This window comes from Mobula hypostoma, chromosome 15, assembly GCF_963921235.1.
Source record: "Mobula hypostoma chromosome 15, sMobHyp1.1, whole genome shotgun sequence".
Taxonomy (NCBI): domain Eukaryota; kingdom Metazoa; phylum Chordata; class Chondrichthyes; order Myliobatiformes; family Myliobatidae; genus Mobula; species Mobula hypostoma.
Window position 1 is genome coordinate 73,858,960 of NC_086111.1, and position 26,540 is coordinate 73,885,499.

Genomic DNA, 26,540 nt, shown 5'->3' on the forward strand with positions numbered 1-26,540 from the left:
CAGGGGGAGTTGAGCTGGGGCTTTCGGAGGGGTCGGCCGTGAGGGAGGAGGAGGAGTGATGGGAAGGGAGCCGTGCTGTGTGAGGTGTGTGATCTCCCTCTGCTGCCGGGACTCGGGGCTACTCTCCCTCCCTCTCTCCCCCCACCCTCCCCACACACACAAGTGCCAATCTACGCGCTGACGCAAAGAGGAAGCCGGCTCTGGGTTTTTTCCACTCGGTCTGCGGGAGGTTAGCCAAGCTGTGCGAGGAGGAACAGTTTAGCAGGCCCGTATAAATGAAAATCACTCGTCAGTCGGGGACCTCATTTCATTGCGGACTAACAGAGCGCTCCGTGCGCGACTGAGGGAGCACCCACGCCGCACCACCCTGCTACAGGTAATCCACAATATCCCACCGAAAAAAAAACACCCTTGGGGGACGGTTGGTACATTTTAGCACGGAATCGTTTTAAAATGGTTTGGGAATAAACGGGTCGGATAGATCCCCGCTGGCGGGGGGTGGGGGGCGGGTTGTGAAGGGGAGGGGGGGTCTGTTTTCCTTCAAAATTCTCCCTCAACCCCAAACTCGAGCAAAGCTCTACCCGTCAGGGGGGAAATAAAACAATCGGGTTTATCTGATGTGAATATTTTTGGCGAATTTCTGCTGGGCGGTTGAAGCCCTACACGCATCGCCCAGCGTCTGAACAAAGACTTGAGGTCCAGACATCATCATTTAAAACGAATTACCCAGGAATAACCAGCCACTGAATCTTTCCCCGCACCCGTTTAATCACCTGAAAACGAAGCAACACTCTATGTTTAAACGAATTTAATCCAAAAATAATCTATTAAAGGATAGCTGCCTTCTGGGGCGTTTATTTGCGATTGTGTGTGCTCCTTTCCCGTTGCTGTATCCCCCTCTCTCTTTCTCTCTCTCTCTCTCTCTCCCTCTTTTTTTGTTCTTTTTTCTATTTTTGTTATTCTCTCAAACAGAAAGGCGGACAAGTGTACTGGAGCGAGTAAGCGGCGTTATTCTCCGAGTCCTGTACAGCTGTAGGTATCGCCCTGGGAGTGAATATTATATTTTTCTGATCGTTTAAAGAAAACATTAAAGAACAAAGAGAGAGAAAAAAAATTAACGTTTACAAAGATTTTAATCAAACACGCTCTCAGCACTTCAGGGAAATGATTGTAAGCGTCTTGTGTAGAAGGGAGGGCGGTTGAAGCGGGCAGGCAAAGAGAAAGGTTGAACAGAATTCCCGGGCACCGAGCGGGAAGCGACGCCGCAAATCGGCGCATTCCTTGGGCAAAGGGTCTGCATTTCGCCCCGGGGAGTGGTGGTGGTGGTGAGGCGGGTTGGAAGCGGCCGGGGGTGGAATGAAAGCGAGCGTTATTCTTTCTTCAAGCGAAGGTAAAATGGAGGTTGGCTCGGCTGGCGGTTTGAGGGGGAGGGGGCGGTGGGGGGAGGGAGCCGGGGTGGGGAACATTGATCCGTGTTTTGGGATTGATCAGGGATTGGGGGGGGGGGGAGGTCCGGGAGGGAGGCATCGGATTATAATCCGACTCATATTTCGCTCTTTTATTTTGAGATTAACATAACTGATTTAGACCCTTTCTCTTTCTTTTCCTGTGTGTGTGTGTGTGTGTCTGCCTGTCTCTGTGTATGTGTCTGTGTGTGTATACATGTGTGTCTTGGCCTTTGCTTGTCTGTGTGTACGGGGGTGTTTGTGTGTGTACATGTATGTCTTGGTCTTTGCGTGTGTGTGTGTGTGTGTGTGCGCATGCCTGTGTACCACTGTGTGTTTATATGTGTGTGTGCCCCTGTGTTTGTGGGTGTGCGTGTGTATCCCTGTATGTATATACCCGTTGCTGTGTCTGTGTATGCATACCTGTGTCTGTGTTGGTGCGTGTGCATACTTGTGTGTGTCCCTGTGTGTATGTGTGCCTGTGTCGGGATGCTTTCCGTGTGAATGAGCTCAGGAATGGCCCGGGGTGAAAAGATGCATTGCTTAAAAGATTTTCACAAAGACATCCTGAAGCCCTCCCCTGGGAAGAGCCCTGGGACAAGACCAGAGGACGAGGCAGATGGCAAGGTCCAGCGGGAGAAATGGGCCAGCAAGCTCGACTTCATTCTATCCGTCGCCGGGGGTTTCATCGGGCTTGGCAATGTCTGGAGGTTCCCGTATCTCTGCTACAAGAATGGTGGAGGTGAGTGAAGCCCCCGTTTCTGGTTAGGCCAGACCTTAACTGGGGAGAGATTCCATCGACCGGGAGGTAGGCGGGAGACAAGAGGCTTTGGACAGTGTGTTTAGTTTTGCCTTATATGGCTTTGTGATTATGTCACGTGTAGAATTAATATCTTGTTGCTGTTTAACTTGTTCCATAATATCTCCTTGGACATCTATCAAGAATTGACAAGGCTTCCTACAGCAATCTGCCAGTTCTATTTTTAATTGGTAGATTTGGAAATTAAAATATTGGTACCAGCAATCTCTGCTGGCAGTGCTCACTCGGACACATTGTGTGAATTAAAGCCTTCTCTCTGGAGTTGTTGCTAAACTGGATTTGCAAATATCTCGGGACCGCTGTTGTGCCTTAGTGTCTCTAGTTACCCAACGGTAAGAGGTTCCAAACGCTGTAACTGCCTGGTTAGTGAGATAGACATTCTTATCAATAACTGTTACATAACCTTCACTTGCGCTCCCCAGTACTGGGTGAGAGTGCTCACTGATGTGGACTCGTTAGGACGTGGGACATTACAAGCCTGTGCAGACCCTTTGGGTCACGATGATGTGACCTGTCAGCCTACTCCAAAATCAATCTAACCCTTCCCTCCTATTTAACCCTCTGTTTTCCTTCCATCTCTTAAATGTGCCTAATGTATCTGCCTCTCCCAACACCCCTGGCAGTGCGCGCTCACACTCATCACTCTGTGTAAAAATACCTTCCTCTGACATCTGCCCCCCTCACCCCAATCTTTCCTCCAAACACCTTAAAATGATGCCCTCTTCTATTAGCCACTTCCACCCTGGGGAGAAGGTGCTGGCTGACCACTTGATCGATCCTGTGATCTGGTGATGATTTCAGCAGCAGGTACACAGCGGTTTGATCTCTGACACCAGGTGGAAGGCAGAAGTCGTCTGTTGTGACTGTGATTGGAGTCACCGGAGAGACTCCACTGACTCTGGTGGTCTTTATTCATCACGACAAGCAGGAGTTCCCAAACTCAAAGTACTTATGATCAAAGGTGATTCAACACAATTCCAGTAGTTACAATCACGTTGTTTATTTCAGTATTTGGGGTTGACAATGCTTCCCTTTGAATTACATATCTACAGTGGGAGGCAACTCTGAATGTACAAACACCCTTGCTGGGACAAAGAAATTCACACGGATGGTATCAAACCTTTCAGGGACAGAGATCCCACACACCCAAATTTGATGTTGTCAGGGCTGAATCTCTGAGTATATAAATATCCCATGGGAGCCGGGTTTACTTGTGTACTTGGTTTCTCTTTGGTGAGGCATGTACGTATGATGTGGTGGTGTAATGTCGTATACCATTCACATACTTTTACATATAACCTGTAATGAGTTATGTAAACAAACAATCAAGCAATATATTTACAATGCTACCCAAATATTAAGTGCACTACAGAGCTGCCACCAGGGGTGAGGGTGTGAGGTTTGTCTGCACTGGGGAATCTCAATCTGAATGAATAAACCACTGCTGGCTACTGCTCGAGCACCCAAACTAGGAGCATCTTTGTGCCGCTACAAAATTTGATCATGATGTGATTGTATTAGTGTAGAAAAACACTGAAGCTTTTCCTGTGCTGAGCATTCTGTTTATTTATTTTGAGATAGTGCACGGCATCAAACCCACTTACACCCAGGTGACCAATTAAAATACTAACCCAAATATGGGAAGAAGATGAGACGAGCTTGAAACCATACAGTGAAATGCGTCAATCGACAGCACAGTCTGAGGCTGTGCTGGGGGCAGCCCACAAGTGACACTGTGCTTCTGGCACCAACATAGCGTGCCCACCGCTCCCCAGCCCTCACCCCTACGGCTTCGGACAGTGGCAGGAAATTCACGTGGTCACAGTGCAAAGTTCAAATTTAATATCGAATATATACCACATAGAACCTTGAGATTTGTCTTCTTGGCCCACAAAACACAGAAACGCAATCACTAGATCAATGAATAAGTAAATGGAATTCGAGAACCACAAAGACCAATTGTTGAAAAAGAGGACAAATTGTCCAAATCGTAAACAACAAAAAACCGGTAGCTAGGCCAATGGCTGCAGAGCTCAGCACTGAGGCGAGTAATATCGGTCCAGGAGCCCGAGGAATGCAGAGCAACAACTGCGGCGTGGGACACCTACCCGATGTTAACAGCGAGAACAGAGGGAGACGGGACGGGCTCAGGTGAGGGATCCTCCCGGCATGGACAAAGATGCTGCTTTGTTTGTTGCTCTGCTCACATACAGATTCCTTTCAGATAGTGGTGGGAACTGACCCCGATTAGCAACTGCTGGCATTGAAAAGCGATTGCACTAATTACTACGTAACTCTTCCATTTGAAATGCATTCCCTAGATTGTTCCTTTGCTCCGTGGGATCCGATTACTAATTCCCAATTATTGCAAAGAAGGTTATTTGGCCCATTGTGTCTGTGCTAGGCCTCGGGAGGAGCTCCCTCAACGAATCTCACTCCCTGGTTATTTCTCTGTGACATCTGCTGGTCTGTCCATTCACGTAGTGATCTCTCTGGCACACAACTCTGTTCATCCTGTTGAATTTTATGCAAATCATCAAATGCATAATCTGAAATGATGCAAAATAAATATCAACTTACTTCACAAAAAGAGTTAAATTCAAATTCTCAGAGAAAGTGGGGAGAATTAAGGTCACGCTGTTGGGATTAAGTGTCTCTCGTGTTAAATCAAGAACATGACTTGGTCTGGGCATTGTCGGGAGCTGATGGCAGGGACCTGAACTCTGAACCCTGGAGCTCATTTTGGTCGTAGGGAGATTCAGCACAGAAGCCGTCCCTACCGGCCATCAACTCTGGACTGACCTGACCCGACCACCCATTTACACCAACCCTACTAATATATTCTGCTCGCAGAAGTCAAAGAACAGTCCAAGTAAATTATTATCAAGGTGTCTTGAGATTCATTTTCTAACCAGCATTCACAGCAAAGAAGGATACAGCAGAATATCTGAAAATCTACATAAAGACAGACAAAAACAAGCGTGCAAACGGAGACCAATTACAAAATAGAACAATGAACAGCACAACACAGCACAGGGAAAAACCCAGCTTTGTCCAACCGCTCACTACAGCACAGTCTCTAATGCAGACAGAATCCCGGTAAACCTCTTCTGGTCCTACTCCAAAGCCTCAGCATCTTTCCTATAATGGGGCGCTCAAGCAAATAAAAAAACACAGAACATGAGTTGTTAAAAAGTCTTTGAAAGTGCAAAAAGATAGCAAAGTAGTGAGAGAGTGTTCATGGACCGTTCAGAAATCTGCTGGCGGAGGGAAAGAAGCTGTTTCTGAACGGTTGAGTGTGTGTCTTCACTCTCATGTACCTCCTGGTAGTAATGAGAAGAGGGCATGTCCTGGGTGGGGAGGGTCCTCAGTGACGGATGCTGCCTCCCTGAGGCATCGCCTTTTGAAGACGGCCCCACCGGTGGGGAGGATTGTGCCCATGATGGGTCTACAATGCTCGGCAGCTTCTTCCGATCGATACATTGGAGCCTCCGAACCAGATGATGATGCAACCAGTCAGAATACTCTCCACCGTACATCTGTAGGAATGTGCTAGAATCTCCTGAAACTCCGAATGAGATACAGCCCACTGAGGTGGACAATGAATACACGACGCTGTTGAGCCTGACACCGGGTACCCAGCTCACGTGGTGAGGTCCTTATCAAAACACCCGGCTAATCAGATCTATTCAAATGCCTTTCCTATCTGCTGGTTGCCTTCAATTTCCAGCCATCTTTGAACTGTTCCTCACAGACCCTCCTTTGCTGACATTGAGTGAGAGAGCCTTAGAGCCATACAACAAAAGCGGCCCTTTGGCCACTGTCTTTCCTACTGACCTCTATTTGTCCATCTACATAGGAATTCCCAACTTTTTTATGATATAGACCAATACCATGAAGCACAGGGGTCTGTGAGCCCCAGGCTGGAAACCTCTGATCTACTCTAGTCCAATTTCCCCTCATTAGGACTGTATCCTTGCCTAGTTTTAATGTCTGTCTAAGTATCTCTTCGGTGCAGTGATTTCATCTCATGATGGGCTTAATTTGTCCTATGTACAACTAAACTTTGAAAAGCGTCTTTTGCATCAAATCAAATTAGTGAGGATCCTGCTGTGACAGCCCACATGTGTTGCAATGCTGCTAGCACCAGCGTGGCATGACCCTAACCCGTGCGTCTTTGGAATGTGGGAGGAAACGGGGCACCCGATGGTAACCCACGCAGTCACGGGGGGGACGTACAAACTCCTTACAGGTGGCAGGAACTGAACCCCGATCTCACAGCTGGCACTGTAAAGCGTTTGCACTAACCACTACGGATCATGCCTCCCAACACACACTAAACCCACGTGCCCACACTAAAACTCTACCCTTCTATGCCCCATCTATTGAAGTAGCAGTCTAAACTGAGTCTGATTCCTCCACCTCCTCTGGCAGCACATTCTGTATATCAGCCACTCTCTGGAAGAAATCTTTCCCCTCAGAACCATCTCCCTGTGTAGTAGTCTCTTACCATGAGTCCTCACAGAGGGATCAGAAGTGGAATGAGTTTACAATTTCAAGTTCCTGGGTGTCAGTATCTCTGAGGACCTGTCCTGGACTCCACATCTCGATGCAGCTACAAAGAAGGCACAACAACGGCTATATTTCATCAGGAGTTTGAGGAGATTTGGTATTGCACCAAAGACACTCGCTAATTTTTGCAGACATACTGCGGAGAGTATTCTAATCGGCTGCATCATCGTCTGGTATAGGGGAGGGGGGTCACTGCACAGGATCCAAGTAAGCTGCAGAGAGTTGTAAACTCAAGTCAGCTCCATCATGGGCACCAGCCTCCGTAGAATCCAGAACAGCTTCAAGGAGCGATGCCTCTGAAAGATGATGTCCATCATTAAGGACCCCCATCACCCAGGACACGCTTTGTTTCTCATTACCACCAGCTGGAAGGAGGTACGGGTGTCTGAAGGCACACACTCAACAGTTCAGGAACAGTTCTTTCCCTCTGCCATCCGAGTCCACAAACACTGCCTCACTACTTTTTTATTTCTATTTCCACACGACTTATTTAATGTAACTATTTAATATATGCTTACTGTAGTGCAGTTATTTTCTCCATTATATATTGAATTCTACTGCTGCCTCAGAGACTACAAATGTCATGACATTTGGCAGTGATTGGATTCTGAAATGTTCCTAAACTAGCTGCCTCTACCACTGTTCATGACAGGGCACTACTCTCTGAAAAACCCCCCACCCCTGACGTCCACCCAGTACTTCCCTCCAAACGTCTCATATCTCATCACTATGCCCCTCACAGTGGAACACAGAAGGTACAACAGTAGAGTACAGCAGTTTTAAACCACTCTAAGATCAATCGAACCCTTCCCTCCCACATGGCCCTCCAGTTTCTATTATCCGTGTGCCTACCTGAGAGTCTCTTTAACGTCCCTAATGTATCTGTCTCTACCACCACCCCTGGTAGCATGTTTTACACACCCACCACTCGGCATGTAGAAGTCCTCTGCACCCCCCCCCCCCATACTGTACCCACGTTTTAGAACATGCACATTACGGCACAGTCCGAGCCCTTCAGCCGACCTTTCACCTTTTCTAAGATGAATCTTAACTTTTTCCCTCCCACATGACCTCCATTTTTCTATCCTCCATGTGCCTAAGAGTCTTCAAGATGAGTCTAACGCATCTTCTTGCAGACAATTGCAAAGAAAGTGAACAGTGCTTCTCTCACACTAAGTGTCCCGTGTTTAGTTTGGTGTGGAGCGACTAATACCACATAAATTTGAATGAATTTGACTGTTGCAACCTGGTGACCGACGTCAGTGCTGAAGAGTGGTGATCAGTGAGCTACAGTGAGCCGGTGACTTGCTGCAGGGTGTGGTTTCCTGTACCCAACACAACAGCAGTTGGGAAACGTCAGAATATGGGTGAAGTGGTTAACACCCACCAGACGTGGCTACTTGCCCAGTGAGGCTCTGTTACTGCAGAGGAAGGGACTGGGTTGGGTGAGCGAGCCAGCCCTCAGTTATAGTCATGTACCACCCCAGGGAGCCACATGAGTGGTAGCAGTCGGCTTGGCTTTAAAAAGATTATTTAACAGCAGCATTCCCTCGAGATTATTTTACAGCTGTTCACACTAGCCTTTGCTCTGAGCAGGAAATTTATACATGGCTTGAAGACTGAGCAGCATTTTAATGAAACATTATATAAAAAAAATTTCAGCTGTGTGGCAACAAAGGCTATGTGCGCAATAGCATTTCAGTTATTGCGCGGCCGTACATCCTTGCAGCTTCCTTTCTCCCTCTCCCTCCCCCTCTTCCCCACCGCCCTTGGGTGGTGTGCTGGAACCACCACGATAACTTACTAACCCTAACCGGTATGTCTTCAGGCTGTGGGAGGAAACCGATGTGGTGATGGGGAGAACATACAAACTCCTTACAGACAGTGTGGGAATTGAGCCTGAGTCACTAGTGCTGTAGTACTGTTTGACGAACCTCTATACTACTGTGCTGTCTGTGAGTTTTAATGAGGGGCTGTTGAAGGGTCTCAGCCAGAAATGTCGACTGTTTATTCCTGTCCATAGACGCTACCTGGCCTGCTGAGTTCCTCCAGCATTTTGTGTGTGTTGCTCTGGATTCCCAGCAGCTGCAGAATCTCTTGTGATGATGCCTCACTGCATCGCCTCTGTTCGACCACCAAACTCGAAGGAAAGGGCCCAGGAACACACTAGGAGATAGCAATTGCTCCGTGCACAGTAGTTAATGTGGCCAAGTGAAGTGGAAACTGGAGCTGTATTTGAAGACATACAGAAGTGTAAACACGATCTCTCGGCTTGTTCATTGTGTTCTGGAAGAAGTGAGGAGGTGTCCCTCCTACCCTGGCACTTTCTGACTCTCTCTCCCCTCTTTCTACAGACCTGTTGTCTGTGAAAGAGTGGGGTGGTGGAGGAAAGGCAGCAGATCAAACCAATTCCACATCACGATGGGTTTCAATTCTATTTGCTTGCTCTGCTGCTGCTTCCTTCCTGTATTGACACACACATCTCATGCTGGACTCAAACCTTCCCCCTGAGCCCTAATCTCTTTTTTAATGCAGACATTGTTTTCCTTTCTCTCCCCCAGAATCAAAGTCGGGTTTACTATCACTGGCATACCTCGTGAAATTTGTTTTGTGACGGCACTGCATTGCAATGTGTAAAATATATTATAAATTATAATAGAAAAATATATAATTATTAAATAAACAGTGCCCAAGAAAGTAAACAAAAATACTGAGGCAGTGTCCATGGGTTCATGAACCATTCAGGAAGGTGGAAGAGGAGAAGCCAGTCTTAAAACGATGACTGACTCAGGTGTGAGTCCTCAGTCTCTGTACCTCCTCCTTGGTTGTAGTGATGAGGAGGGGGCATGTTCTCGGTTGTGGTGATGAGGAGAGTGCATGTCCTGGTTGTAGTGGTGAGGAGAGTGTATGTCCTGGTTGTAGTGGTGAGGAGAGGGTATGTCCTGGATGTGAGGGTCCTTCATGGTGGATGATGCCTTTTCGAGGCACCGTCTCTCGGTAGTGTCCTTGTTGCTGGAGAGGCCGGTGACCATGATGGACCTTGCTCGGTCTACAACTTTCTGCAGTGTTTTCTCTCCATACCAGACGGTGTTGCAAACAGTTACAATGCCTTCCATGGTACATCTGAAGAAAGTTGCTGGAGCCTTTGGTGACAAACCAAACCTGTTGGCTGTTTTCAATTTTCTGAACCTGCACCCTCTGATTCAGGAACCACGTATGTCTATCACACACTCAGGATAGAGGGATGTCCATTTAGAACAGAGATCAGCAGGAAATTTAGCCAGAGGATGGTGAATCTGAAACTCATTGCGACAGACAGCTGTGGAGACCAAGTTGTTGGGTATATTTAAAGCAGAGGTCGATAGGTTCTTGGTTAGTCAGGGAGAAGGCAGGGGAAATGGAGGGAGAAGGCAGGGGAAATGGAGGGAGAAGGCAGGGGAAATGGACGGAGAAGGAAATGGGTCAGCCATAATGAAACGGTGGCGCAGACTTGATGGGCAAAATGGTCTAATTTTGCTCCTGTGTCTCATGGACTAGGCCTCGCAGAATCAGGTCATTCCCCCACTCCGTCTCCCACCCCAGCCTGCTGTGTTCCAGGCAGGGTGAAGTTGCCCCTCATTCCACCTCAGGTAACACTTCTCTGCCCTCTCCAGTGTGGCTATGCCTCTCCCATGGTGGAGTGCCTGAAACCCTCAGCGTTTTGTTACCTGCCAGATCATTGTTTAAGAACCCATGGTGCTGCCTGGTGGCCGTCAAGGGAGGGAATCTGCCCTCTTTATCTAGTCTCGATTTGACTCTAAACTACCCCACAAAACATCAGAGTCTGGGCAATGAATTGACATCCCATGAATGGGCAGCATGCATCAGTGAAGCCTTTTTGTAGAGCTATTTGGCCTAAAGGTCCTGATCCTGTCCTGTACAGCTTATTGAATATATATCGTATTGCCAGATCTGGTGAGATATTCCTATCCCTGCTCTCCCCACCAACATCCTGCAAACCTTTCTTGTAAGAGACTGGCACATCTTCTTTTGAGTACTACCACTATTGGTTAGCCTTCTGAGTGACCTTTCTCTCTATTGGCTAGCCTTCTGTATCTGGTTTATCATGATTGGTTGGCTTTGGAGTGTCCTTGGTCTTCATTGGTTTGCCTCTGTATTTCCTTTCCCACCATTGGTTATCCTTGAGTATCCTTTATCCCCATTGGTTAGCTTTCTGCATCTCCTTTATCCCTATTGGTTAGCTTACTGAATTGTTTTGTTCTTATTGGTTAGCATTCTGCATTGCTTTGTCACTATTGGTTAGCCTTGATCACCTTCCTGTATTTTCCATTGGTTAGCTTTCTGCATCGCCTTTATCCTCATTGGTTATAAACGCAAGATGCTGCAGATACTGGAAGTTCAGTGTGTCGCACATAAAACTCAGCAGGTCAGGCAGTATATATGGAAAAGAAGAAGGGTCGATATTTTGGGCTGACCCTGATGAAGGGGTTCTTAATGATGGATGCTGCCATAGCCTTTTGAAGCTGTCCTTGTTGCTGGGGGGACTCAAGCCGCTGACTAAGCCTGCAAGTATCTGCAGATTTTTCTGATCCTGTCCACACCACACGATGATGCAACCAGTTAGAATGCTTCCCACAGTACTTAATCCCTTCAGAACAGGGATAAGCAGGATTTTCTTTAGCCAGAGAATGGTGAGTCTGTGGAATTTATTGCCACTGACGGCTGAGGAATCAGTCATTGGGTACGCTTAAAGCCAATGTTGATAAGTACTTAATTACTAATGGTGTCAAAGGTTACAGGCAGGAGGTTGCAGGGATAATAAATTAGCCATGATGGGATAGCAGAGCATACTCAATGGGCTGAATGGTCTAATTTGGCTTCTGTGTCTTATGGATTCAAGGGCTAGTGGGGTCAAAAATCCCCACTAAACCTTTATTTGGAGAATTGTGTGCAGTTCAGACCTGGAAGGATCTGGATGATTTAGAGAGGGCACAGAGGAGATTTACCAGGAGGTTTTCCTTCGATTAGGGAGCACGTTTTATGAGAATAATTGAGTGAGCTAGGGGTTTTCTCTGTAGAAATTTGGTAACATACCAAATCTCCTCAAACTCCTAATGAAATACCGGGCAGGGATCCAAGTGGAAATGTTATGTGATACTGCAACAGGCCATGGATGGGGGAGTGACCCGGGCAACACTAAGCCAAACTCTGCTCTCCTGGTGAACCAGCCAACTACTCACAGTTGCTCATTGAGCCTTCTTTGCTCTTTTACTTTTGATTTATTAAAGCTCTCAACCCCATTCCCCTGCCTTCTCATAACCTTTGACTCCCTGACTAATCAGGAAGTAATCAACCCCTGTTTTTAATATCCCCGGTGACCTTTCTTCCACAGCCCCATGGCAATGAATTCCACAGGTTTACCACCCTCTGGCTACAGAAATCCCTCCTCATCTCTGTTCTAAATGGATGGCCCTCCTATTCTGATGCTGTGCCATCTGGTTCTGGACTTCCCCACTATAGGAAACGTCCTCTCCATGTCCACTCCATCTGAATTACTGGATGTTGGAGAAATCGATATGATCCATGGGTTACAGGCTCCCCGTCCAAAATGTCTACCTCCACCTGCTGGAAGGACAAGGATAGCAGAGAACTTCAATTGCTTTCGATCCATTCCCTGCTGTTCCTTTACCTATTAGATTGTAGCTGATTCCAGCACCTCCTTTGACAGTACGTTCGAGATGCTATGGCCACAGGAAACTACAAAGAGCAGTGGACACAGATCAGCACATCATAGGTACCATCCTCCCCCTCGATGGACACTGTCTAATTCTCGCTGCCTCAGTGAACCAGCCAGTGTAATTACCAAAGACCCCACCCACCCCAGACATTCTCCCTTCTCCCCTCTCCCATCAGGCAGAAGATCCAAAAGCCTGAAAGTACGTATCACCAGGTTCAAGGACAGCTGCTTTCCTGCTGTTATAAGACTATTGAACGGTTCCCTGGTACAATGAGTCCTGATGAATGGTCTTGGCCTGAAACATCAAGTGCTTATTCCCCTCCACAGATGCTGCCTGATCTGCTGAGTTCCTCCAGCACTTTGGGTGTGTTGCTGCAGATTTCCAGCCTCTGCAGATTCCCTTGTTTAGGGTATGAGTAGCACATTCCAGACAAAGGTGGGCTGCACGAGGGAAGAGTTTGCAGACGTTTGCAGGGTACTACAGCGAGGCTGGGATTCTCAGTGTTTAGATCCTGAGATGTTGTGTCTGAAATACAGATCTCTTGATAAGTAAAGACACAATTGTCCCTGTGTCTGCTGTGAGTCACCTCAGTCCCATAACCAGTCTGACCTGTCTGAACAAAAGGTATGGAGTTAATGGATTAGTAGATAAGTTGGCAGAGCAGTACATATTGTACAGTGAAAGGCTTGTCCTGCATACTGTTTATATAGATCAAGTCATTCATCATCATCATTATGTGCTGTATCATATGGCATCATCATTATGTGTCATGCCATATCATGTGGGTGATCATAATTTTTCCATGACCATGATTGTTCTTGGTAAATCTTTCTATAGAACTGGTTTGCCATCGCCTCCTGGGCAGTGTCTTTACAAGACATTGTCTATACTCTTCAGAGATTGTCTGCCTGGCGTCAACGTTTGCGTAATCAGGACGTGTGGTCTGCGTCGGCTGCTCCCATGGCTTCACGTGGCCCGGATCGGGGGGCTAAGTAACTGCTACACCTTGCCCAAGGTCCTGCCGGCTAGCGGGGGGAGAGAGTGCCTTAAGAGAGGTGTCTCCACTCTGTCACCCAGTCAAATCATTACACAGTGTATTGAAGTAGTACAAGGGCGAGGGAAAACAGAATTCAGAAGAAAGTGTTACAGTTTTGGAGAAAGCGTGCTACAGTCACACAAGGAGGTGCAAGATCAGATTGTGGTAGATTGTGAAGTCAAGAATCCTTACCGTACTTGGGGACTGTCCAGTTTCTACTGATGCACTACAGAAAGCATTCTGCTTGGTATGCAAACTGCTCTACCCGTAAGGACAAGAAACTGCAGAGTTGGGGGCACAGCTCAGCACATCAGAGAAACCAGCCTCCCCTCCATGGGCTCTGTCTCTACTCTTCTCACGTCCTTGGTAAAGCAGCCAGCATCATCAGCGACCCCTCTCCTCAGAGATTCTCTCTTCTATAACCTCCCAAGGGGCAGAAAGCCAAAAGCCTGAAAGTACGTCCCACCAGGGTGATGGACAACTTCTACTCCACTGTGATCAGACTCTTGAATCAACATCCTGTACAATAAGATGGACTCTTGGCCTCACAATCTGCCTCGTTATGATCTTGTACTTTATTGTTCATCTACACTGCACTCTCTGTCTGTGACTGTGACCCTTTATTCTGCATTCTGTTATTATTTTCCCCTGTTTTTCCTCAGTGCTCTGTGTAATGATCTGATCTGTATGAACAGTGTGCAAGACAAACTTCTCACTGTGTCCCAGTACATGTGACTTTGATAAACCAATACTGATGCCAATACTTTTGATAGAGCTCCTAACGGTACGAGCTTTTAGTCTTTTGCATCTTCTGCCCAATGGGAGAGGCAAGAAGAGAGAATGTCTGAGTGGCTGGGGCCTGAATTAGATGCTCAGATTAAGATCGCAATGGGAGATAACAGACCACAGGCAACAGAAACGCATTTCTAGATAACATATTAAGGTTTGAAAAGGTTAAGGTTTGGAAAAACTAAGCAAGATCAGCGACATTTAAGACAGATCAGTCCACTGAATCTGTGCCCCATCCATGCTCGCTCCCACCAACACACACCGTGGCTGCAGTGTGCTCCAATTACACAACGTACTGCAGTGACTCCCAAACCCACAACCTCTTCCACCCAGACGGACAAGGGCAGCGGGAACAACCCCCCCCACAGGTTCCATATCCAGTCACACCCCCCCCCACCCACAAGTTCCATATCCAGTCACACACCCCCACCCACAGGTTCCCCATCCAGTCACACACCCCCATCCACAGGTTCCCCTCCCAGTCACACCCCCCCACCCACAGGTTCCCCTCCCAGTCACACACCCCCACCCACAGGTTCCCCATCCAGTCACACACCCCCACCCACAGGTTCCCCTCCCAGTCACACCCCCCCACCCACAGGTTCCCCTCCCAGTCACACACCCCCACCCACAGGTTCCATATCCAGTCACACCCCCCCACCCAGAGGTTCCCCTCCCAGTCACACCCCCCACCCACAAGTTCCATATCCAGTCACACACCCCCACCCACAGATTCCATATCCAGTCACACCCCCCCACCCACAAGTTCCATATCCAGTCACACACCCCCACCCACAGGTTCCCCTCCCAGTCACACACCCCCACCCACAGGTTCCATATCCAGTCACACCCCCCCACCCACAGGTTCCCCTCCCAGTCACACACCCCCCCACAGGTTCCATATCCAGTCACACCCCCCCACCCACAGGTTCCCCTCCCAGTCACACACCCCCCCACCCACAAGTTCCATATCCAGTCACACACCCCCACCCACAGGTTCCCCTTCCAGTCACACACCCCCACCCACAGGTTCCCCTCCCGGTCACACACCCCCAGCCACAGGTTCCATATCCAGTCACACACCCCCACCCACAGGTTCCCCTCCCAGTCACACACCCCCACCCACAGGTTCCATATCCAGTCACACCCCCCCATCCACAGGTTCCCTCCCAGTCACACCCCCCTACCCACAAGTTCCATATCCAGTCACACACCCCCACCCACAGGTTCCCCTCCCGGTCACACATCCCCACCCACAGGTTCCATATCCAGTCACACCCCCCCCACCCACAGGTTCCCCTCCCAGTCACATACCCCCCCCACAGGTTCCATATCCAGTCACACCCCCCCACCCACAAGTTCCATATCCAGTCACACACCCCCACCCACAGGTTCCCCTTCCAGTCACACACCCCCACCCACAGGTTCCCCTCCCGGTCACACACCCCCAGCCACAGGTTCCATATCCAGTCACACACCCCCACCCACAGGTTCCCCTCCCAGTCACACACCCCCACCCACAGGTTCCATATCCAGTCACACCCCCCCACCCACAGGTTCCCCTCCCAGTCACACCCCCCTACCCACAAGTTCCATATCCAGTCACACACCCCCACCCACAGGTTCCCCTCCCGGTCACACATCCCCACCCACAGGTTCCATATCCAGTCACACCCCCCCACCCACAAGTTCCATATCCAGTCACACACCCCCACCCACAGGTTCCCCTCCCAGTCACACACCCCTACCCACAGGTTCCCCATCCGGTCACACACCGGCCTGTCTGGGTAATCTGACCATTCCGTCACTCCCTGTAACTCCCTCCCCACCACAGAAGAACCACCGCGGTTCCCAGAGGGAACTGGAGATGAGCACGGAATGCTGGTGGGAGAGAGGGACGGTGACTATGTGCAGAAGCTGGTCCCGACTGGAGTGGAGAGAACTGTGGTACCTTGGGGTGGGGGGGGGGGGGTTCAGTGAAATCTAAGCACCTATGAATGAGTCTTAGAGTCACTTCAGTACAGAAACAGGCCCTTTGGCCCATCTAGTCCATACTTTGGGGTACTTGGACACTCATGATAAAATTAGTCAAAGTCAGCATGATTTCTGTGAAGGGAAATCTTAGCTGACAAATCTGTCAGAGTTCTTCCAGGAAGTAACAAGCTGGGTGGGCAGAGGAGAGGCAGGGGATGTAATTTACTTGGATTTTCAAAAGGCATTTGAAAAGGTGCCTCACATGAGGCTGCTTAACATGATGAAATCCTAAGGCGTTACAGGGTAGACACTGGTATGGATAGAGGATTGGCTGACAGGCAGGAGGGGGCCTTTTCTGGATGGGGAACCTGTGGGTGGTGGTGTTCCTGCTGCAGGAATAAATTGGCTGACGGTGACTGGTGGTATTCCTCAGGGGTCAGTATTGGGACCGCTACTTTTCACATTGTCAATGATGTAGATAATGGAATTGATGGCTTTGTGGATGGCACAAAGATAGGTGGAGGGGTAGGTAGTGCTGAGGAAGATAGGTGGAGGGGTAGGTAATGCTGAGGAAGATAGGTGGAGGGGTAGGTAGTGCTGAGGAAGATAGGTGGAGGGGTAGGTAGTGCTGAGGAAGATAGGTGGAGGGGTAGGTAGTGCTGAGGAAGATGGGTGGAGGGGTAGGTAGTGCTGAGGAAGATAGGTGGAGGGGTAGGTAGTGCTGAGGAAGATAGGTGGAGGGGTAGGTAATGCTGAGGAAGATAGGTGGAGGGGTAGGTAGTGCTGAGGAAGATAGGTGGAGGGGTGGGTAGTGCTGAGGAAGATAGGTGGAGGGGTAGGTAGTGCTGAGGAAGATAGGTGGAGGGGTGGGTAGTGCTGAGGAAGATAGGTGGAGGGGTAGGTAATGCTGAGGAAGATAGGTGGAGGGGTAGGTAGTGCTGAGGAAGATAGGTGGAGGGGTGGGTAGTGCTGAGGAAGATAGGTGGAGGGGTAGGTAGTGCTGAGGAAGATAGGTGGAGGGGTGGGTAGTGCTGAGGAAGATAGGTGGAGGGGTAGGTAGTGCTGAGGAAGATAGGTGGAGGGGTAGGTAATGCTGAGGAAGATAGGTGGAGGGGTGGGTAGTGCTGAGGAAGATAGGTGGAGGGGTAGGTAGTGCTGAGGAAGATAGGTGGAGGGGTAGGTAGTGCTGAGGAAGATAGGTGGAGGGGTAGGTAGTGCTGAGGAAGATAGGTGGAGGGGTGGGTAGTGCTGAGGAAGATAGGTGGAGGGGTGGGTAGTGCTGAGGAAGATAGGTGGAGGGGTAGGTAATGCTGAGGAAGATAGGTGGAGGGGTGGGTAGTGCTGAGGAAGATAGGTGGAGGGGTAGGTAGTGCTGAGGAAGATAGGTGGAGGGGTAGGTAGTGCTGAGGAAGATAGGTGGAGGGGTGGGTAGTGCTGAGGAAGATAGGTGGAGGGGTAGGTAGTGCTGAGGAAGATAGGTGGAGGGGTAGGTAGTGCTGAGGAAGATAGGTGGAGGGGTAGGTAGTGCTGAGGAAGCAATGTGATTGCAGCAGGACTTAGACAAGTTGGAAGAATGGGCAAAATGGTGGCAGATGGAATACAGTGTTGGGAAATGTATGATAATGTATTTTGGTAAAAGGAACAATAGTGCGGACTGTTATCTAAATGGGGAGGAGGTTCAAACATCAGAGGTGCAGAGGGATTTAGGAGTCCTCGTGCAAGACTCCCAGAAGGTTAATTTACAGGTTCAGTCTGTGGTAAAGAAGGCAAATGCAATGTTGGCATTTATCTCAAGGGGAATAGAATATAAGAGCAAGGAGATAATGCTGAGCCTTTATAAGACACTAGTCGGGCTGCACCTGGAGTATTGTCAACGGTTTTGGGCCCCACATCTCAAAAAGGATGCGTTGTCATTGGAGAGAGTCCAGAGGACGTACATGAGGATGATTCTGGGAATGAAGGGGTTAACATATGAGGAGTGTTTGGCAGCTTTGGGCCTGTACTCACTGGAATTTAGAAGAATGTGGGGGGATCTCATTGAAACCTATTGAATGTTGAAAGGACTAGATAAGGTGGATGTGGAGAGGATGCTCCTATGGTGGGGGTATCCAGAACTAGAGGGTACAGCGTCAGCATTGAGGGGTAACCCTTTAGAACAGAGGTAAGGAGGAATTGTTTTAGCCAGAGAGTAGTGAATCTATGGAAGAGTGCCACAGGCTGCAGTGGAGGCCAAGTGTGTGGGTATATTTAAGGGAGAAGTTGATCATTTCTGATCGGTCAGGGCATCAAAGGATACGGTGAGAATGCGGGTGTACGGGGTTGAGTGGAATCCAGGATCAGCCATGGTGGAGCAGACTCGATGGGCTGAATGGCCTAATTCGGCTCCTATATCTCATGGTCTTATGAACTGTTATTCTGTCTAATCTCATTGATCTGCACTCAGACGATAGTGCTCCATACCCCTCCCATTCATGTACCTACCCAAACTTCTCTTGAATGTTGCAATCAAGTCCGCATCTACCATTTCCACTGGCAGCTTGTTCCACTCTCTCGCCACCCTTTGAGCGAAGAAATTCCCCTTAAACATTTCACCTTTCACCCTTAACACATGACCTGGCTCTAGTCTCACCTAACCTCAGTGGAAAAGGCCTACTTGCGTTTACTTTGTCTATACTCCTCATAATTTTGTATCCCTCTGTCAAATCTCCCCTCATCACTCCAGGGAATAAAGTCCGAACCTGTTCAACCTTTCTCTGTAACTCGGGTCCCGGAAACATCCTTGCAAATTTTCTCTCCACTTTTTTCCATCTTATCATCTATGTACTTAACCAAACTTCCGAATCAATTGTTGAGTTACAGAGAGACACTGTGTGACGTGGATCCCTTCTCAGTACTACCGCCCTTTCAGAGCCTCCACTTGACTTTTCAGGGAATTTTGCCTTGTTACTTGCTCTCTGCTTTCCTGTGCACTCAGACACAGTGAAAAGGTTTTGTTTACGCGCCATCCAGATAATTCCGTGTTTAAGTTCATCAACGCAGCACAGAGGGAAAGAAAGACCACAGAATATTCAGTTCAATTGAAGTTTTATTGTCATTCAACATGAATGCTCATGAACACAGCCAAATGAAACAGCGTTACTCCAATACCACGGTACATATAGCACCTATAAGATAGAAAGTACATAGAAGATATCAGTAAAATATAGTCACACAAAAAGTATATAGTCCAAGTCCTCGAGTCCATGAACGTTGCAGCAGTCTGCAGCCGAACACAATATGGCTTGTCTTCTGCCAAGTAACACTGGTGTTGCGGGGGGGGGAGGTGGGGAGCAGCAGAGACTCCAGCATGGATGACACATCACACCACCCCCATGCCCCAGTGGAGTGCACCGACGCCAACGTCTCTCTGCTGGCCGTCTGTTAACAGGCGACCAGTACCCCTGCTGATCAGAGATAGTGTCACGGCTGCAGAAAAGGAGGAAGTCATGGAGGGATTGTCTACGGAGTCTCTGTGGGTGGAAGTCAGAAACAGGAAGGAGTCAATAACTCTACTGGGTGTTTTTCATAGACCACCCAATAGTAACAGGGACATTGGGGAGCAGATAGGGAGACAGATTCTGGAATGGAGCAATAATAACAGGGTTGTCGTGATGGGAGATTGTAATTTCCCCACTATTGATTGGCATCTCCCTAGCGCAAGGGGTTTAGATGGGGTGGAGTTTGTTAGGTGTGTTCAGGAAGGTGTCCTGACACAATATGTAGATAAGCCTACAAGAGGAGAGGCTGTACTTGATCTGGTATTGAGAAATGAACCTGGTCAGGTGTCAGATCTCTCAGTGGGAGATCATTTTGGAGATAATGATCATAATTCTATCTCCTTTACCATAGCATTGGAGAGGGATAGGAACAGACAAGTTAGGAAAGTGTTTAATTGCAGTAAGGGGAAATATGAGGCTATCAGGCAGGAACTTGGAAGCGTAAATTGGGAACAAATGTTCTCACGGAAATGTACAGCAGAAAGGTGGCAAATGGTCAGACCCCACTTGGAGTACTATGCTCTGTTCCGATCACCTCACTACAGGAAGGATGTGGGAACTATAGAAAGGGTGCAGAGGAGATTTACAAGATTGTTGCTTGGATTGGGGAGCATGCCTTATGAGAATAGGTTGAGTGAACTCGGCCTTTTCTCCTTGGAGTGACAGAGGATGAGAGGTGACCTGATAGAGGTGTATAAGATGATGAGAGGCATTGATCGTATGGATAGTCAGAGGCTTTTTCCCAAGGGCTGAAATGGCTAGCACAGGAGGGCATAGTTTTAAGGTGCCTGGAAGTAGGTACAGAGAAGATATCAAGGGTAAGTTTTTTTACACGGAGTGGTGAGTGCGTGGAATGGGCTACCGGTGACGGTGGTGGAGGCGGATACAATAGGGTCTTTTAAGAGACTCCTGGACAGTTACATGCAGCTTAGAAAAATAGAGGGCTATGGGTAATTTCTATGGTAAGGACATGTTTGGCACAGCATTGTGGGCTGAAGGGCCTGTATTGTGCTGTAGGTTTTCCATGTTCCTTGCAGGTCAAGGCCCAGTCCTCACCACAGCCGATCCAAGCAGTTTGCTCCGCCGTCCACCTATAAATCAGTGAATCGGACTTGCAGCATTCCACATCAACAATGTCCAACAGGGTCTTGCGATCAGAAGAAAAGCGAGTAAGATGGTCACCTGCAGTTACAGCTACTGAGACAAGCTGGCCAATAGAGGGCAGGGGTCGTGATGAGGTAGACTGGGAGATTGAGAGTTAATCTTCCATTGTACAAGAGGGTTGTTCAGAGTGATACGGAACATTACAGCACAGTATAGGCCTGAACTGCTCCCAGATCAATCTAACCCTTCCCACAAACACCTCCATTTACTATCATCCACGTGACTCTAAAATGTCGCTAATGTATCTGCTTCTGCCACACCCCTGGCAGGGCATTCCACACACCCACCCCACTGTATAAAAATCCTATGTCTGGCATTCGCCCTATACTTTCCTCCAGTCACCTTAAAATTAAGTCCCCTTGCATCAGCCATTTACCCTCTGGTAAAAGGTCTCTGCCTGTTCGCTCGATCGATGCCTCTTATCACCTTGTATACCTCTGTCAACCACCTCTCACCCTCCCTCACTTCAAAAGGAAAAGCCCAGCTCACTCAACGTCGATAGAGCCCGATGAACTGAATGCCGGGTGGGATTTGAACTCAGGCTGGTTGGTTAATTGGTTACAGGGGTGTCATTGAGCAGGGTGGGCTGGTTGGGCCAGAAGAGCCCTGGATACGGTCTCCCGTTCCTGAGTCAGATGAGTTGTCTCTGACCTCTGTGCATAACCAGGCATGGAACGCCAGCTCTGGCTGGGCACTTGTCCCTGTCCGGTCTCGGGAAGGTGGCCGGCGGAGTTCCACCTGCCCTCTCTGCCTCCCGGCCAGCAACGGAGCATCCCGTACCCAAGGGTAGGAATAAAGGATCATTTCTGCTACGCCTGGCTCCACCTGCAAGTTAGAGATGGCGTTAGAATGAGAGGTAGGGAGCGGGGAACGTGCAGGTGTGGATTGATAACTGCATGTCAGTGAAACTCTGAAAGCGCTGGGAATGAGCTGGGGACAATGTGGACTCCGCCAACGCCCCGGGGTGTGGCTGGAGCTGAGCATGTGGTTCACCTGCAGTTCCAGCATGACCTTGTGAATGACAGACCAGACACTGGGAGGATGGGGTGTTCAGGCAGCCTGTTGAAGCGGTGACGGGAGAAAAGTGGTTAAATTGCCATTCTGGTTCTCCGGAGGCCCGGACTAACAACCCCGAGGAGCTGAGTACAAATCTCACCCGGCATTTGTCCAGCTGACTGTACAGTTCATTGTGACTTGCTGAGGATGAGTGAGCTAAGGGTTTTTCCTTTGGAGTGAAGGAGGAGATTTGATAGAGGTGTACAAGATGAGGCCCAGGTTGCGTAGGCAGCCAGAGAACATTAAGGGGGTAAATATTTTGGGAAGTTGCTTTGACCCGGACGGTATTGCAAAACAAAAATCATCCATACCAAGACAAAGATTATTATAATAATTTTGTACTCTCCCTCAAACCATTTAATAACTGCACCTGTCTTTGTGTAAACTCTAAATGTTAGGAGATAGCACAGTATGGGCCCTTTGGCCCACGATGCTGTGCCAACCTTTTAACCTAAATCAATTTAACTCTTCCCTCCTGCATAACCCTCCATTTTTCTATCACCCATGTGCCTATCTAAGAGTCTCTTAAATGTCCCTGATGTATCTGCCTCTCCCACCACCCCTGACATCACCCCAGCATACTTTCCCCTAATTACCTTAAAATTATGCCCCCTTTTGTTAGCCATTTCCATCCTGGGAAAAAGTCTCTGGCTGCCACTCGATCTCTGCCTCTCATCACTATGTACACCTCTATCAAGTCACCTCTCATCCTTGGCTCCAAAGGGAACAGCCTAAGCTTGCTCAGTCTTTCCTCATAAGGCGTGGGAATGGACTAGAAATGGTGGGTGGGGTTTGAAATCGGCTAGAAATGATGGTTTACCCGCTGTTTCACTGTCACCACCTCATCGAAAGCCTGCCTTCCTGTTCTCGGCATGTGCTGGAATGAGTCTGCAGTGTAATGAACTTCCTCCCACCATATCTCTCTGAGGTCTGTGAATTAGAATTGCAGTCTGAGCCATTGTGGGTTCTGGGAATGAATCATCAGCCTCCTAGATTGTGGCAGAGATGATCTGGTGACGTTGTGTCCCGTACCCTCGTCCTTCCTGCAGCCCCCGACATACTCCCCTCCCCTCCGACACCAGCGGTCTCAGTTGTGTAGTTCCCCCGGCTGTTCAGAACTGTTGGGGGGTTGGGGGGGGGGTCCAGTTAGGGGAGCCATGCCTGTTCCCAGTCATGTCCTGCTTCAGTGCAGGGGAGTGCAGTCATTGTGTGAGCAGTGACTGTATCAGGCAGCAGACACCTCTGCCCACCACAGTGACATTGCAGCTCACAGCACGTCTCTGCCACAGAGGGGGGAGGGCTCTGAGTCGGGGAGGAGCTTTCACAGAGCTGCTCGGTGTTGAGGCCTGGTGGAGGCGCTGGATCAGATGATGCACGCTGCTTGTGATGCCTCAGAGGCAGATGGGGAAGTGTCGTACAAGCTTGAAGGTCAGGTCCTTCCTCACACGTACACAAGCACGTGCTCGAACACATGCGCGCACACAAGCACACAGATACCGCTGGTGAACCTGTCTGCAGGCTGTCTTGTAGCTCAGCTCAGAGATTGGTAGATATGACTCTAACACATAACTGAGTCGTGCCAGAAGGAAGATCATCGTTGGGACCTTAACATCCAAGGATACATGTTGTATCAAAAGGACAGGCAGATAGGCAGGGAGGGAGGGATAGTTCTGTTGGTAAAAGATGAAATCAATTCCTTAGCAGTGACATAGGATCAGGAAATGCAGAGTTCTTGTGAGTAGATTTAGGAAACTGTAAGGGTAAAAAGACCCTGATGGGAGTTGTATACAGGCCTCCAGACAGTAGCCAGGATGTGGGATGTAAATTACATGTGTAAAGGGCAATGTTATGTATAGTAATGGGGAATTTCAAAATTCAGGTGGATTGGAAAAATCAGGTTGGTGCTGGATCCCAAAAGAGGGGATTTGTAGAATGCCTATGAGATGGCTTTTTAGAGTAGTTTGTGGTTAATCCCACTAGGGGAATCAGCTGTTTGGGATTGGGTGTTGTGTAATGAACCAGATTTGAGTAGAGAGCTGAAGGTAAAGGAACCCTCAGGAGACCCTGCAATTTGAGAGAGACAAAGAAGTTAAAGTCAGATGTATCAGTATTACAGTGGAGTAAAGGGAATTACAGAGGCAAGAGAAAGGAGTTGGCCAGAATTGATTGTAAAGGAACCCTGGCAGGGATAACAGCAGAGTAACAACGGCTGAACTTTCTGGGAGCAATTCGGAAGGCACAGGAGAGATACTTCCCAACAAAGAAGTATTCTAAAGGCAGGATGATGCAACTGTGGCGACCAGAGAAGTCAAAAACAACAAAAAAAGCAGCTGCTATGCAGGTTGACTCTGCGGTTAAGAAAGAATACGGTGCATTGGCCTTCATCAGTCGTGGGATTGAGTTTAGGAGCCGAGAGGTAATGTTGCAGCTATATAGGACCCTGGTCAGACCCCACTTGGAGTACTGTGCTCAGATCTGGTCACCTCACTATAGGAAGGATGTGGAAACCATAGAAAGGGTACAGAGGAGATTTACAAGGATGTTGCCTGGATTGGGGAGCATGACTTATGAAAACAGGTTGAGTGAACTCGGCCTTTTCTCCTTGGAGCGATGGAGGATGAGAGGTGACCTGATAGAGGTGTATAAGATGATGAGAGGCCTTGATCGTGTGGATAGTCAGAGGCTTTCTCCCAGGGCTGAAATGGTTGCACAAGAGGACACAGGTTTAAGGTGCTGGGGGAGTAGGTACAGAGGAGATGTCAGGGGTAAGTTTTTTACTCAGAGAGTGGAATGGGCTGCCGGCAATGGTGATGGAGGCGGATACGATAGGGTCTTTTAAGAGACTTTTGGATAGGTACATAGAAAATTAGAGGGCTATAGGTAAGCCTAATAATTTCTAAGGTAGGGACATGTTCGGCACAACTTTGTGGGCCGAAGGGCTTGTATTGTGCTGTAGGTTTTCTATGTTTCTGTGTTAACATAAAAGCCAAAGAGAGGGCATTTAATAGAGCAAAGACATGTGGGAAGTTAGAGGATTGGGAAACTTTTAAAAACCAACAGAAGTCAACTGAAAAAGTGATAAGAAGGGAAAAGGTTAAATATGAAGGTAAGCTAGTCAATAATATCAAAGAGGGTTGCGAAATTTTTTTCAGATGTGTAAAGAGTAAGTGAGAGGTGAGAGTAGATATTGGACTGCTGGACAATGATGCTAGAGAGCTAGTAATAGGGGACAAGGAAATAACAAAAGAACTGAATAAATATTTTGTACCATTCTTCACCGTGGAAGATGCTAGCAGTATGTCGAAAGTTCAAGAGTGTCAGGGGCAGAAGTGAGTGTAGTTGCTATTACTATGGAGAAGGTGCCTGGGATGTTGAAAGGTCTGTAGGTAGATAGAACATAGAATAGTACAGCATATTACAGGCCCTTCGGCCCACAATGTTGTGCCGACCCTCAAACCCTGCCTCCCATATAACCCCCCACCTTAAATTCCTCCATATACCTGTCTAGTGGTCTCTTAAACTTCACTAGTGTATCTGCCTCCACCACTGACTCAGGCAGTGCATTCCACGCGCCAACCATTCTCTGAGTAAAAAACCTTCCTCTAATATCCCCCTTGAACTTCCCACCCCTTACCTTAAAGCCATGTCCTCTTGTATTGAGCAGTGGTGCCCTGGGGGAAGAGACGCTGGCTATCCACTCTATCTATTCCTCTTATTATCTTGTACACCTCTAACATGTCTCCTCTCATCCTCCTTCTCTCCAAAGAGTAAAGCCCTAGCTCCCTTAATCTCTGATCATAATGCATACTCTCTAAACCAGGCAGCATCCTGAAAATCTCCTCTGTACCCTTTCCAATGCTTCCACATCCTTCCTATAGTGAGGTGACCAGAACTGGACACAGTACTCCAAGTGTGGCCTAACCAGAGTTTTATAGAGCTGCATCACTACATCACGACTCTTAAACTCACTTGGATCAGTCACCTGGAGCAGATGGTGTCCACCCCAGGGTTCTGAGAGAGGTGGTTGAAGAGATCATGGAAGTATTAGTAATGATCCTTCAAGAATCACTAGATTCTGGAGTGCTTCTGGAAGTCTGGAAAATTGCAAATGTCACACCACTCTTCAAGAAGGGAGAGAGGTCGTAGAAAAGATATCATGGGCCTGTTAGTCTGACCTTCGTGGTTGGAAAGGATGAGGTCTCAGGGTACTTGGAGGCACATGATAAAATAGACTGTAGTCAGCATGGTTTCCTCAAGGGAAAATCTTGCCTGACAAATCTGTTGGAATTCTTTGAGGAAATAACAATGAAGGATTGCAGGATAGACAATGGAGAGTCAGTGGGATGTTATTTACTTGGATTTTCAGAAGGCCTTTGACAAGGTGCCACAATTGAGGCTGCTTAACAAGAT

At 48.4% G+C, this 26,540-nt stretch overlaps 1 protein-coding gene across 3 annotated transcripts in view; it reads left to right on the forward strand.

Moving 5' to 3' along the window:
- Nucleotides 1-200: 200 nt before the first annotated feature.
- LOC134356976 (sodium- and chloride-dependent taurine transporter-like) overlaps nucleotides 201-26,540 on the forward strand; it is a 63,535-nt gene continuing 37,195 nt past the window's right edge. Inside the window, exons 1-3 of one of the 3 annotated variants that reach the window (XM_063068265.1) lie at nucleotides 202-376; nucleotides 973-1,032; nucleotides 1,960-2,187. In XM_063068265.1, the coding sequence (XP_062924335.1) occupies nucleotides 1,962-2,187 (226 nt within the window). In that variant the 5' untranslated portion in view covers nucleotides 202-376; nucleotides 973-1,032; nucleotides 1,960-1,961. Of the gene's footprint in view, nucleotides 377-972; nucleotides 1,033-1,949; nucleotides 2,188-26,540 lie in introns of those variants that run through there. The other 2 variants (XM_063068266.1, XM_063068264.1) reach the window with 2 other exon arrangements.